Genomic DNA, 14,951 nt, shown 5'->3' with positions numbered 1-14,951 from the left:
GACCACTGGGACCAGCTGTGGCAGTCATCTAACAGACCCCGCACCGCCCCACAAGCCAAGCCAAACACAGCTCCTGAGGTCGCTTGAGCTTTAATTCTGGGAGGAGGGATCCGCCTGACTGGTGTGTGGCGCTTGGAGACGGACCCGCTGGTCTGCCACGTGCTCGGCTGCCTGCTCCAGTGCCCGCCTCCTCTGCAGTTTCTCTTCCAGTTCTGCTGTCACATCTGCCAGCCCTGAGAATGAGGGCAGGGGGACCTGAGGCTCCAGTGGCACCCGAGACCCCCAGTCTAGGCTTTCCCTGCTTATGTCCACCCAGGACCACTGCAGCATAAGATGAAAGTGTGTTCAGTGGCCATGAGGAACTTCAAGATGGACCCAGCAGAGCATTAAACCTAGCATGGGAGTGCTCCAGAGTGTGACCACCTGGGTCCCCCACTTGAGAAGCCCTCTTACACTGACCCCTTACCTGTGGTGGGCGAGAAAGCCTGTGCTGAGCTGGCTGCCAGCTTCCTGGCTGGGCCACTGTTGAGGCCTTTGGGCTCTGCAGGAACAGACAGATGAAGGCTGAGGCCCACCCTCAGGTGCAAAGGGGAAGGGCTGGGAGGAGGAACCCCCACCCCATACCTGACTTGGGCGCAATAGGTGGCTTTGGAAGCTTTGCCTGTAGCTTGGCCAACCGCCTGGGCTTTGGAACAACTGGTCGACTCGGGGAAGGCACTGTGTGGACAGAGATGTAGTATGTCACATCCGGTCACCAGCTTGCTACCCTTGGCCAGCTCTAGCCACCCCGGTCCCCCACCCACCATCCTCGTTCACGTAGCTGGCAGCTGGAGTGTCTCCAATGGGGATGACATAGTTGTTATCCTGGTCCAGTAGTGGAGGCAGCTTGTCCTGACTGGGCGCAGGCGTGATGGATGTGGGAGGCAGCTGCTTAGGGCCACCCTTGGGGGCTGCAGGACCTGGTGGGAAACTGTGGTCACTGTTGGGGCCCAGGTGGGACAGAGATACAGGTGGGGATGTGTGTGTGCACACCTGCATGCAGGCCTGTGTCTCCATGCATGTGTGTCTGGGCATGGGCCTGTTTATGTCTGTGGATGTGTGTCCCTGGGTAGCAATACATGAACACTGGGTGAATTTCGTAAGTTGAATGTAAGTAAAGGGTTTCCCTGATAGCTCAGCCTGTAAAGAATCCACCGGCAATGCGGGAGACCTGGGATCAATCCCTGAGTTGAGAAGATCCCCTGGAAGAAGGCATGACAACCCACTCCAGTATTCTTGCCTGGAGAATCCCCATGGACAGAGGAGCCTGGTGGGCTACAGTCCAGAGAGTCAAACACAGCTGAGGTACTAAGCACTGCTCAGTGAAGGGTTTATACTCTCGTGCATGCATGATACCTCATGGATGCTAAGGTATGTGTTACAGCACTTGTCTATATTAGTGTGTACACACATGTATCTGTAAAGGTCTGAATCTGTGCTCATGAGTGGATATGTCTGCATTTTGTGTGTACACACGTGGTTGTGACTTGAAGTATATATATGTGTGCTACATGGGACTGGAACTGTATGATACCCATGTTTATGCATGGGTGGAGCCACTGTTTACATAGGAACTTCTCATTATACAGGTGGACACACAGGTTTATGTTCATGAGTGGCATGTGTGTATGTATGTACATTTGTGTACATTGTACATACATTTGTGTATGTGTCATGCATGTGGGGTCCTCAGCATCTGCCCAGTCCAGGGAAGATCATACTGCTCATCCCACAGACCTCTTTCCACTTTTCTAATCTCTTCCTTTTGCTCCATAATCTGGACCACCTCCCAGCCTGATTTCCCATCTCTTCCTAATGAAATCCTTTGAGAAATTTAGGAAACACCCACTCTTCCAAGAAGACTCCCCCCCACCACTCTGCCCATCCTCCTCCTCTCCCCAACTCTAGGTTGCACCCCCACCCCCGTACTCACCCACCCCCTCGCCTTCCAGCCCCAGGTTCAACCTCTCAGGATTGCGAGTGTGTGTGCCCAGCCCTGTCCATTTCCTACATAACCTGGAAGCACCTAGAGGACAGGGTCTGGGTACTTTCTGGGTCCCTGCAGCTCTAGGTACAAGACTGGGCACAGGTGGAGCCATGAGGGTCCTAGATCCTTTCCCACTCTGCCCCAGCGGCGGCCGTGGGGAGGAGGCATCACCTGGGCCGGGGGTGGAGGGGGCCGAGGGCGCCACCCACACACTCTCGCCATTCTCTTTATCCGCCTCCACGAAGCCTGGAACAGAGAGGGCGGCCTGGAGGAGGCACGGCAGCTGGGGGCTGACCCAAGGGTGTCCGGGTTGGGGAGGGGGCGGGAGAGGCGTGGGCTGAGCCCTCCCCCCAACCGAGTTCCCTGAGGTTCTACCAACCTATCACTTTCTCATAGTCTTCATCCAGCAGGAAGGGCACCAGCGCCTTATTGGTGTGAGACACGAAATAGTTGACCACTGCTTCGAGCGAGGTGCAGCAGAACTGGGGTCAGAGAGGAGATGCTATCAGGGCCGGCGTGGAAGGGGCGCAGCCGACGCTGTTGCCTTCCCCGGACCCGGCCCAATGCTCACCGGCTCCTCCACGTCGATTACGTACTTGGCGCCCTCGCGCTTCACCTTGTAGTGCCTGACCACCGGCGTCCTGACAGGGTAGGGGGCGAGTGCATGACCTGGCTGTAGGACAAGGAAGGGCCCGGGCCCCGCCCCCAAGAAGGGTCTAACCCTGACCACCCCACGTCCTGGCGTGGCTCTCAGCGGGGCATTAGGCCCTCAAAGGACTCCACCTTCAAGAAAGACCCTGCTCCTGGTAATGTCCCCCGGGAGAACCAAGCCATGATAGATTCCACTGGGAGGCCCCGCCCAGGCCCCACCCACAGCGTGACCACGCCCCTGTACCCGACGCCCCCGCCCACCCGAAGCCGCGCATGCGCACCCATTGAGCGTCTGGAGCGTGGTGACCGACACGCCGCCCGCGCCGTCCCCACTGGGCCGCAGCAGCAGGTTCCCGCACTCGGGGTAGCGCTCCAGGAGCAGTTGCGCCTCCAGTCGGCTCACTTTCAGGAAGCACCTGGGGCGGGCAACGTCACTCACTGGAGCAGGCCCCGCCCCCAGAGACACAGCCACGCCCTCCCAACGTAACCCCGCCCCTGGGCACCCAGCCAAGCTCGCCTGTCGCTCACCTGCCCCCAGGAGACCCTACCTCACCCCCACAGACCCAGACTCTGCCTCTGGAAGCCCATGCCTGCCCTCCGGGAACGGAGGCCAACACTCAGAGCCCCAGGCCCGCCACCCCGGCATCTAAACCCTCCCCTGAAGGCCCAGACCCGCGGTCAGGAACCTAGAACTGCCCCAAACATCCAGTCGGGCTCCCAGCTGTGGGGACCCAATCCCCATCCCTGCCCGGATACACCGTGTACCCAAGACCCAACGCCAGGAGACCCCATTCACTGCCCTCTGCGGCCCCATGTTTCCCAGCCCGCCACCGTCCTGGAGACCCTCGGGTGCTTACGACGGCATCTCGAGCGCACGGCGGGCCTCCTCTTTGGCCAGGGCCTCGGACATCATGTACAGGTGTCCTGGCAGCAGCGTCAGGTTGGATGGGACGCGGAGCTGAACCGGGATTGGGGCGATCAGGGAATGGGCGCCTGTGACTGTGTCACAGGGGGCACACTGAGGCCAAGGTGCGGATGTAGCCAGAATGGAACCCAGGTCTGGAGGGGGCTCCCGAGCCTCCTGACACCTCAGGGGCAGAAAGGGCTTAGAGAGGACTTCCGTGATGGGGGACGGACAGAGCAAATGCTAGCATGGAGGCTCTCAAACTCAATGGCCTGTAGGGCCAGACGGGGAGCAATTGAGTAACATAGAAATCAGGGCTGTTTGCTAACATTCCTGGTTTTTAAACGACAGCAGCTGACTTTTAAATTTATAGCACTTTGTTGGCAAAACAAAACGCAGATGGTTTACACCTGGCTCAGAGGCTGCCAGTTTGAGACTAATGAGGAGGTTGAGAGGTTTGTTCGGGGAATGGAAATTTTAAAAAGGATTTATGAGCAGGCCAAGTGGGGAAGGAGAGAGGGAAGGGCCGAGGTTGACCACTCTTACCTCCACTACTGTCAGGATGAAGCCTTTCCACATCTCCCGAGACTCCAGGCTCTCTACCTGGGGAGCAAAAGAAAAAGTATGCCTGGCTGAAGAGCCTTGGTCTATCCATCTGTGAAATGGGAGTAAGGAATAAGCATCCCTGTTTCCGAGGGTTGTTATGAAAATTAAATGTTGAGCAGGTTAATTTAGAATGATGTATGAATATACGTCCTTAGTAATATGGGGGTACTATTCTTTAATGTTATTACATCAACTATTTTTAATATAATTAATTTATTTTGGTTGTGCTGGGTTTTCATTGCTGCACGCAGGCTTTCTCTAGTTGCAGTTTGCAGGCTTCTCATTGCAGTGGCTTCTCTTGTCGCAGAGCATGGGCTCTAGGGCAAATGGGCTTCAGTAGTTGTGGCACTTGGGCTCAATAGTTGTAGCGCATAACCGTTGCTCCACAGAAGGTGGAATCTTCCTGGACCGAGTCGCTTGCGTTGGCAGGTGGATTCTGAGCCACTGGACCACCAGGGAAGTTCACATCAACATTTCAAAAAAAACGTAGATCATACATCTCCTATGTGTGAAACCCTCCCTTGATTTCTACCTTCCTCAAGGTAGAAACCCAGGTCCTCCTTGTAGCCCACAGGTCTTACACAACCTGCCCCATCCCCTCCCTGCCCTCATTCCCTCCCTCTTTCCTCCTTTCTCACTCTGCTTCAGCCACTGGGGCTTTCTCACTGTTCCTCCAACATTCCAGGCACAGTTCAGCCTCAGGGCCTGTGCACATTCTGTTTCTACTGCTGAAGTTGTTTCTCAGATCTCTACGCTGCTGGCTTCCTCACCTCCTTCAGGTCTTCAATAAGAAGACCTATTCACACTTCTTAACATCGCAGCCCTGAGCCCCCATCCCCTTTCCCTTGCACTTGTTTCCCTAGCATCTGCCACCATCTAATACTCCATATATTTTACACGTTTTAATTTTTTATTGTATGCTTCTGCCACAAGACTCAAGACTGTAAACTCTACAAGGGCAGGTATTTCTTTTCTTTTTTTTTTAATTGAAGTATAGTTGATTTATAATGTTGTGTTACTTTCAGGTATATAGAAAAGTGATATATATATATATATATATATATATGTATTTTATATATGAGATTCTTTTAAAAAAATTTTTGGCTCTACCAACTAGCATATGGGATCTTATTTCCCCAATGAGGGATGGAACCTGCACCTCCTGCATTAGAAGGTGGAGTCTTAACCACTGGACCACAGGGAAGTCCCTATGAGATTCTTTTTGAGACTCTTTTCCCTTATATATTATTCTAAAATACTGAATATAGTTTTCGCTGTAGGTCTTTCTTGCTTATCTATATTATATACAGTAATGTGTATATGTTAATCTCAAACTCCTAATTTATTCCTCCCCTCCTTTCCCCTTTGGTAACCATAAATTTGTTGTCTATGACTGTGGAACTATTTCTGTTTGTTTGTAAGTTCATTTGTATCATTTTTTTCTTAGATTACACAGATAAGCAATATCATGTGGTATTTGTCTTTCTCCTTCTGACTTACTTCACTCAGTATATAATCTCTAGGTCCATCCATGTTGCTGCAAATGGCATTATTCTGTTCTTTTTACTGGCTGAGTAATATTCCATTGTGTGTATGTACCACATCTTTTTCATTTCTTCCATTGAAGAACATTTAGGTTGCTTCTGTGTCTTGGCTCTTGTAAATGCTGCGTTCGATCCTGGGTTGGAAAGATCCCCTGGAGAAGGGAAAGGCTACCCACTCCAGTATTCTGGCCTAGAGAATTCCATGGACTGTGTAGTCCATGGGGTCACAAAGAGTCAGACACGACTGAGTGACTTTCACTTCATTTCACTTCATGAACGTAGGGGTACATGTATCTTTTTGAATTATTGTTTTCTCCTGATATATGCCCATGAGTGGGATTGCAGGACCATATGGTAGTTCTATATTTAGTTTTTTAAGGAAACTCCATACTGTTCCCCATACTGGCTGCATCAATTTACATTCTCAAAAACAGGGCAGGAGGGTTCCCATTTCTCCATACTCTCTCTAGCATTTATTATTTGTAGACTTTCTGATGATGGCCATTCTGACCAGTGTCATTGTGGTTTTGATTTGCATTTCTCTAATAGTTAGCGATGTTGAGCATCTTTTCACATGTCTCTTGGCCATCTTTATGTCTTTGGAGACATGTCTATTTAGATATCCCATTTTTTGTTTGAGTTGATTGTTTTTTTGATATTGAACTGTATGTGTATTTGGGAGATTAATCCTTTGTCGGTCATATGGTTTGCAAATATTTTCTCCCATTCTATAGGTGTCTTTTTGGTTTCTTTTGCTGTGCAAAACCTTTTAAGTTTAATTAGGTCCCATTTGTTTATTTTTGTTTTTATTTTCTTTACTCTAGGAGCTGGATCCAAAAAGATACTGCTGCAATTTATGTCAAAGAGTGTTCTGTCTATGTTTTCCTCTAGGATTTTATAGTACATGGTCTTACATTTAAGTGTTTAATCCATTTTTAGTTTATTTTTGTGTATGATGTTAGCATAATTAAAACCAGAGACATCACTTTGCTGACAATAGTCCATATAATCAAAGCTATGATTTTTCCAGTAATCATGTACCAATGTGAGAGTTGGACCATAAAGAAGGCTGAGAGCCGAAAAATTGATGCTTTTGAATTATGATGCTGGAGAAGTCCCTCGGACTGCAAGGAGATCAAACTAGTCAATCCTAAAGGAAATCAGCCCTGAATGTTTACTGAAAGGGCTGATGCTGAAGCTGAAGCTCCAAAACTTTGGCCACCTGATGTGAAGAACTGACTTACTGGAAAAGACCCTGATGCTGGAAAAGACTGAAGGCAGGAGGAGAAGGGGACAACGGAGGATGAGATGGTTGGATGGCATCACTGATTCGATGGACATGAGTTTGAGCAAGCTCTGGGAGCTGGACAGGGAGGCCTCGTGTGCTGCAGTCCATGTGGTTCACAGAGTTGGACACAAATTAGCGACTGAACATGATATTAGAAAGTGTTCTAAGCACAGGAATTTTTAATTGTGTTAGTCACTGCTGTGACTAAGAAGAGTGTCTGGAACACGATAGGTGCTCAGTGATGTTAACTGAAGATTGAATGATGGCAGTTGTGGTCCTTGTGGATCAGATTGTGTTCTGGGCACTTTACACATATTATCTCATTTTTCATTTGTAGAAACTAAGGCCCAGAGAGGTTAATGATTTGCCCAGTGATACCAACCCAGTGATAAACTCTGTATTGACTCTGTGCTGGTATGTGTTAATGGTGGGTGTGACATGGAGGAATGGTCTCCCACCAGCCCCTCCTTAAGAGACTTACCTTGAACTTGATCTCCTGGTTCCGAAGGACCAAGCAGAAGTGGGTGCCAGGGTCATGGGAGTTCCCCCAGGGAGCCTCATCTGTGAGCTTCACAAAGCCTCCTAGATCTAGCTTCTCCACATGCTGGGAGCACAGAAGACAGAGTCTGAGTGTCTCATCCCCTCCAGCTAGGACATCCTGTCCACACCCTCTGTTAGGTCCTGGGATCAAGGGCAGGCCAATTCTTGAGGCTTAATTTCCATCCTTACCTTAGTGTCCCGATTGTTGTTGTAGAAATAGAGAGTCAGGCCCTGAAGGCCTGCCCAGAACTTCTTGTAATCCTGTGAACCAGAGGTGAAGAAAGAGAGGGAGGTGAGGCGGCAGAGCTGGGCACCTCCATCCTTCTCTACCTCAGGACCTTTGCACCTGCTGGGCTCTTTGCCTGAACATGCTTCTCCCAGATCTTTACTTGGTTTCCTTCATCACCTGCAGCCACCAGGGAAGCCCACAGAGAAAGCAGAGACACTAAAATCTTCCGAAGAAGAGAAATTAGCACCCTCAGGTAGAGACAGACTCTGGGCCAAGAGATTGCAAGAGGAGGAGAGAGGACTTCAAATTGCTAAATCAGGGAAGACTTCCCGAAGGAAGAAGTAAATTAATGAGTCTTCCCTGGTGGCTCAGATGGTAAAGAATCTGCCTACAATGCAGGAGACCAACAGGGGCTCGACCCCTGGGTTGGGAAGATCCCCTGGAGAAGGGAATGGCTACCCACTGTAGTATTTGGACAGAGAAGCCTGGTGGGCTACAGTCCATGAGGTTGCAAGTAGTTGGACATGACTGAGTGACTAACTTTCACAATGAGGATAGCTCTTATATTGACACTGATCATCTATCCATCGAGCCACCTATTGATTCATTCATCCATCCATTCTTTTATCCACTTATGTACTCACCCATCCATCCATCCACCTGTCTACAGGCATGCTTCATTTTATTGCATTTCACAGATATTGTGGGGTTTTGTTTTTAAACAAATTAAAGATCTGTGGCTATCCTAAGTCAAGAAAGTGTCTACTGGTATCATTTTTCCAAAAGCATTATTTTAAAATTAAGTTATGTGCATTGTCTTTTTAGGATACAGTGCTATTCCACAAGCCCTAGAGCCCATGTTCAGCCACAAGAGAAGCCACTACAATGAGAAGGCCGTGCACTGCAACTACAGAGAAGCCTCCCCTGACTTTAACTAGAGAGAGCCCTCGAACGGCGACAAAGACCCAGCGCAGCCAAAAGTAAAGAAGTAAATAATTAAAAAGAAAGCAGATGATTATGAGCTAATTTTTAAAAAGATATAGTGCTATTACATACAACAGGGTACAGACTAGTGTCAACATAACTTTTATAAAGCACTGGGAAATGAAAAAAAATTCATATGGCTCACTTTATCGCAATGTTTGCTTTATTGTGGTGATCTGGCACCAAACCTGCAGTGTCTCCCAAGTATATTTGTGTTTATCCATCCTTTCACCTGTCTGTCCTGGAGATGGACATGGCAACCAACTCCAGGACTCTTGCCTGGAAAATCCCATGGACAGAGAAGCCTGGTAGGCTACAGTCCATGGGGTCGCGCAAAGTCGGACACGACTGAGCGACTTCGCTTTCACTTTTCACTTTCATGAATTGGAGAAGGAAATGGCAACCCACTCCAGTATTCTTGCCTGGAGAATCCCAGGGACAGAGGAGCCTGGTGGGCTGCCGTCTATGGGGTCGCACAGAGTTGGACACGACTGAAGTGACTTAGCAGCAGCAGCAGCACCTGTCTGTCCACCCACCCATCTGTCCATCCATAGATACATCCTAGATACACACATACATTTAACTATCATTTCCTGAAGAACTACTGTGTGCCAGGCACTGGGAAGAAAGCAGTAAGGGAACAAACTCATCTGCTTTGTCATACACCAGTTATGTGTCACCCACTGAATGCTGTTTAAACTCTTTGTGCCTCAGTTTCACCACCAGTAAAATAGCAGATAATTATGGTACCTGCCTAGGACTTCCCTGGCAGTCCAGTGGTAAGACTCTTGGCTTCCACTGCAGGGGGTGTGGGTTTGATCCTTGGTTGGGGAACCAAGATCCCTTACATGCTTCGAGGTGTGTTCACAGATAAATAAACTCTCTTTCTTAACCCCTGAGATCTCCTGCCTCTAGTGCTTTTTAGGATGGGGAGGATTTGAATGCATGAAGGCAGAAGGAAAGGAGGAAACTTCCAGGGCAAAGGCAGGGAAAAGGGTGCTTGGTTCGGGTCTTAGTGGGAGATGAGGGTGGGGCTTAGCGGATTGGAGGGGTCAAGCTTTATTCTGAGAAGGACACACACACATACACACACACACACTCATTGGGCCCCTGACTGGCATCTGGTCCTGTAGGACACAGCCCCCAGTACCTCTCACTCTCCCCACCTGCAATCTGTACGGACCTTGACCCCTGTGGCTAAGGTTCACAGAGTTAGCTCAGGGCTAGGGGAGGAGGGATGCGGGGGGTGGGGAGTGGTGTCAGAAGACAGCCCCCCTACTTCCTGGAGGAAGTTCCCAATCCTGTTTATATCTGAGATTCAGAAAGAGACCAATAGAGCCAGGCAGGGAGAGACACAGAAAGAGAAAGAGCTCAGATCAGAGTCAGGGAGAGACAGACAGACAGACAGAACCTTTCCCAGCCCCCAGTCCATGCCTTGCCCCAACCAGCACCCACCCCACCCTCCTCAGCAGGCTGGGGAGGTCTAGGTTCAGAGAGGTGCCGCACCTGCCCAGGGGCCGTCCAGCAGTGCCAGCTCCCCAGCCCGTCTTACCCGATCTCGGGGTCCCTTCTTCTCCAGGAAGCTCTCATAGTAGTGCGAGGGTAGGGCACTCTTGGGCTTGGGGACCCGGGGCGGGCTCAGGGCCAAGGCCATGACGGGCCAGGGTCCTTGGCCCGGCCTGGCCTCTCCCTCCAGCGGGTGCCCCAGCTGAGCCAGGAAGCTGAGAAACAGGTTCCAGGGGAATTTCCTCTCTTCTGTCAGCTCCAGAGCTCCCTCCCCTGCCAGCCCTGGGCGGGGGCTGGGCCGGGCAGGTCCAAGGATTCTAGGGAAATCCCGGTCTCTCTGGTCCCTGCAAGGAGTCAGGGAACAGAGGAGGGAGCTGCCGGGGGGCTGTTGGTGTGGTGTGGGGGCATCAACAGGGGCACTTGCCTAAGCAAAGGTCTGGAAGGGAGAGAAAGGAATCTGGCGCCAGAGCTGTGAAGGAGTGAGACTAGAAAATGATACAATTTCCAGGAGGCCTGTTAGGCTGCCTGGACATTAGCGAAATCTGGCTTGTATTTATCCAAAAATCTTGCAGAGATTTTGACAGGAATAGCACTAAATCTGTATATCAGTTGGGGGAGACTAGGCTTTTTTTTTTTTTTTTAATTTTAGGCAGTGCCACAAGTGGGATCTTAGGTCCCTGACCAGGTATGGAACCCACACCCCTCTGCATTAGAATGTGTAGTCTTAACTACTAGACAGCCAGGGAAGTTCCAAAACTTGATAACTTTTGCATACTGTGTTGAGTCTTCCAACCCACAGACATGGTCTTTCCCTTTTTCCCTTCCTTCCTTCCTCCCTCCTTCCCTTGTTTCCTACTGAAGTATAAATAAATCAAACCCACATAATATTATGTTAGTTTCAGATTCTCTTCATTTATTTAAATCTTTGATTTCTTTCATCAGTGTTGTATAGTTTTCAGTATCCAAGTCCTGTATCTGTTTGGTTAGATTTACATCTAAACGTTTCTTTTTTTCTTTCTATTTCAAAACATTATAAGTGATATTGTATTTTCAATTCTTTTCATATACTCATTGTTAGCATACAAACATGCCATTGATTTTTGTGTGTTGATCTCTTATCCTATAACCTTTCTGAATTAACTCAGTCCTTAGTTATAGGGGCATGTTTGGGAGATTTCTTGAAATTTTGTACACAGGTCATGTCATTTGCAAATAGGGTTAATTTTCAATTTATATGCCTTTTATTTCTTTTTCTTGTCTTATTGTAAAGGCTAGCACTTTCAGGACTCTGTTGAATCAGAGTCATGAGAGTGAAGGCCTTTCCTTGTTCCCAGTCTCAATAGGAAAAGTGTTACATCTTTTACCATGAAGTACAATGTTACCTGAGGTTTTGTTTATGTTCTTCATCAAGTTGATGTAGTTTCCCTCTGTTCCTGGTCTGCTGAGAGTTTTTATTATGAATGGGTGTTAAATTCTATCAAATGCTTTTTTTTTTTTTTGCATGAATAGATACATTCTTGGGACATGTCTTCTTTACCTTGTGTATTAGTATTCTGTGGTCGCTGTAATAACTTATCATAAATATAGAGACTTAATGCAACACAAATGTATTATCTTACAGCTTTGTAGGTTAGGAGTCCTATGTGGTTCTCATGAAACTAAAATCAGGGTGTTGGCAGGACTATGTTCCTTATTCTTTTTTTCTTTTAAGTATTTATTTATTTGGCTGTGTTGTGTAGTGCATGAACTCCCTAGTTGTGGCACTCAGGCTTAGTTGCTTTGCAGTATGTGGGATCTTAGTTCCCTGACCAGGGATTGAACCCACATCCCCTGCATTGCAAGGTGGATTCTTAACCACTGGACCACCAGGGAAGTCCCTGAGGGCTGTGTTCCTTTCTGAAGGCTCAAAGAATGAATCTATTTCCTTGCTTTCTCCAGCTTCTAGCTTTCCCCATTCCTTCCTCCATCTACAAAGCCAGCAATAGTGGGTAGAAACCTCATGTTATATCAGTCTGAATTTCTCCCACAGTCACCTTTCCCTGACTCTCTTTCACATTTAAGAATGCCTGTTATTATATTGGACTCAGTAGATAATCTGGGATCATCTCCTTATTTTAATGATTATTACTTTATTTTAATGTTTCCTTATTTTAATTTGATTAGCAACTGTAATTCCATCTGCAAACTTAAATCCCCTTTGCCATGTAACCTAAATATTCCTAGGCCTTGGAGATTTGGACATTGACATCTTTAGGGAACCATTGTTTCACCTACCACAGTCTCTTTAATACAGTGGAAAACACTGATTGAATTTGGAATATGGAAATAGCCCTGCATCCCTGGGATAAACTCCACTTTCTCATGATGAATACTTCTTTTTATATATATTGCTGAATTCTATTGATTAATATTTTTTTAAAGATTTTTTTTGTCTGGATTCACAAGGGATGTTCTGTAGTTTTGTTTATTTATACTCTCCTTATCTGGTTTTGGTATCAGGGTGATGCTAGCTTCATAAAATGAATTAGGAAGTGTTCCTTCTTCAATTTTCTGGAAGAGATTATATAATGCATGCATGTACGCTAAGTCGTTTCAGTGTCTGACTCTTTGCGACCCTGTAGACTGTAGCCTGCCAGGCTGCCAGGTCCTTGGGACTCTCCAGGCAAAAGTGGTGTTAATTCTTATTTGAACCTTCGTAGAATTTTTCACCTGGGCCTGGAGATTTCTTCTTTGGGAGTTTAATTTTTTTCATTTATTTTTTCCCAAACAAATTAACATTTTTATTAGCATGGTAAAAAAAATGTTTTTTAAACACAGGAGATTTTGACCTCAAATATTTGTTAGGTCCTGCTACTGAAATGAACTTGTAGCTAAACAACTTATGGACCATGATAATATCTAGTCCCTTTTGGGGGACTTTTAAAATTACAAATTCAATTTCCTTAACAGTTCTAGGACTGCCTGGACTTTATACACATAGCAAAGATTAGCTTTGGGAATTCACTGAAGAACTGTGTAACTCTTCCTCTCCTGAACTATCTGGTAATGTTGATTATACCACCTGCCATTTAGGGGTGCCGTAAATTGTTAATGGTTGATAAGGTCACAGCGGCTAATTTATCAAAGGCAATGGGGATTCATAGACGGATTTAGAGCAATGGAGGGAGGTGGTCATAGTTGCATTTTAGTAAGATTCCTCTGGGGCCAGGGTGGGAGATGTAAGTGGTGTGTGTGAATATGGAGGACTGAATCTCCAGGAAATGATCCAGATGAGAGATGCTGGAGATTCAGCCCTGGGTTTCAGAAGAGAGGCAAGGAGAAAGCAGACAAGGCCATGGGCAAATAAACTGAGGCCATGTGAGCTCTGCGGAGTCTAAGCAGCTGTGTGTTGTCCTCAGTCGCGTCTAACTCTTTGAATCTCACGGACTGTAACCCACCAGGCTCCTCTGTCCATTGAATTTTCCAGGCAAGAATATTAGAATGGATTGCCATTTCCTTCTCCAGGGGATATTTGCGACCCAGGGATTGAACCCATATCTCTTGAGTCTCCTGCATTGGCAGGCAGATTCTTTACCACTAGTGCCACTTGGGAAGCCCCCTAAGGGGCTGGGAGATGCCTATTTGATGGCTGGACCCTGGGTGGGTGGTGAGATGACTCCAAAAGGAGGTTTGGACTGGACACAAAGTGAGTGTCAGGGAACATTAACTATCAAGTTAAGAAGAGAGGAACGGAATTTTCTTTGAGCCAAACTGAAGATTATAACAGGAAGCAGATTTTCTGAAAGCTCTGAGAATGGTTCCGCCTGTTAGTAGGCATGGTCATATATATTTCATTTATGCATGCATGCCTGCTGCGTCACTGATTCCCTGACCATAGATTGAACCCACGCCCTCTACAGTGGAGGCATGGCTTCTTAACCTCTGGACCGCCTTGAGACAAAGGATCACACATCAAAATGACATACTGTTATTTACATAAAGTTCACTAAGGATACATAGTTCAGGTAAGCAAGTACAGAGTGAGCAGCAGATCATCATGACCCCTACAGAGCTGGGAAAGAACACTGTTCTTTTTTTTTTTTTTTTAGAACACTGTTCTTATAAGAAGATACATTGTCAACATTAGAAAAAAGAAAGGAAAACACACACACACACACACACACACACAACATGGAGAAGGAAATGATAACCCATTCTTGCCTGGGAAATCCCAGGATGGGAGGAGCCTGGCAGGATACAGTCCAGGGTGTTACAGAGTCGGTCACAACTGAGCACGCATGCATGGCTGATTCACTTCGTTGTACAGGAGAAACTAACACAACATTGTAAAGCATTATCTTTCAATTTAAAAAAAAATGGGGGAAAAAAAGAAATAAAATGTTAGAAAAAGAAAAGAAAAGAGATCTTTACTGTGGAGCAGGAGTTCCTATCTTCCCATCTTTGAGGATCTCTGGTTAATGTGCTACACAGATTAGGGAGAGAGGGAGGGAAGAGGTCCAAACAAAGAATTGTTGTTTACTTTTTCTTGTCCTGCCTTAAAATACAAATTTTATTGCATCATGAGTAATAATAATCACTCACATTCCCCAGCTTTTACTATATGTCAAGTCCTGTTCTTTAACAACTCTGAAGTACGAATTGTTATCCCCATGAGGAAACAGAGAGGTGGAGAC

The 14,951-nt window shown here is 47.2% G+C and overlaps 1 protein-coding gene across 1 annotated transcript; it reads right to left on the bottom strand.

The window, feature by feature from the left end:
- Positions 1 to 57: 57 nt before the first annotated feature.
- Positions 58 to 10,547, bottom strand: STAP2 (signal transducing adaptor family member 2). The gene is made up of 13 exons (XM_061149294.1): positions 10,325 to 10,547; positions 7,749 to 7,820; positions 7,501 to 7,623; positions 4,128 to 4,184; positions 3,535 to 3,635; positions 2,959 to 3,093; positions 2,598 to 2,667; positions 2,406 to 2,508; positions 2,198 to 2,272; positions 804 to 959; positions 625 to 717; positions 467 to 541; positions 58 to 233 (listed from the first exon to the last, which is right to left on the bottom strand). Exons 1-13 carry the CDS (start codon positions 10,424 to 10,426, stop codon positions 91 to 93), a joined length of 1,305 nt encoding a protein of 434 aa, XP_061005277.1. The 5' UTR covers positions 10,427 to 10,547; the 3' UTR covers positions 58 to 90.
- Positions 10,548 to 14,951: the final 4,404 nt, after the last annotated feature.

The sequence above is a fragment of the Dama dama genome, chromosome 9 (genome assembly GCF_033118175.1).
Source record: "Dama dama isolate Ldn47 chromosome 9, ASM3311817v1, whole genome shotgun sequence".
Taxonomy (NCBI): domain Eukaryota; kingdom Metazoa; phylum Chordata; class Mammalia; order Artiodactyla; family Cervidae; genus Dama; species Dama dama.
The sequence above is the reverse complement of the archived record's forward strand: the minus strand, read 5'-3'. Positions and strand labels throughout refer to the sequence as shown.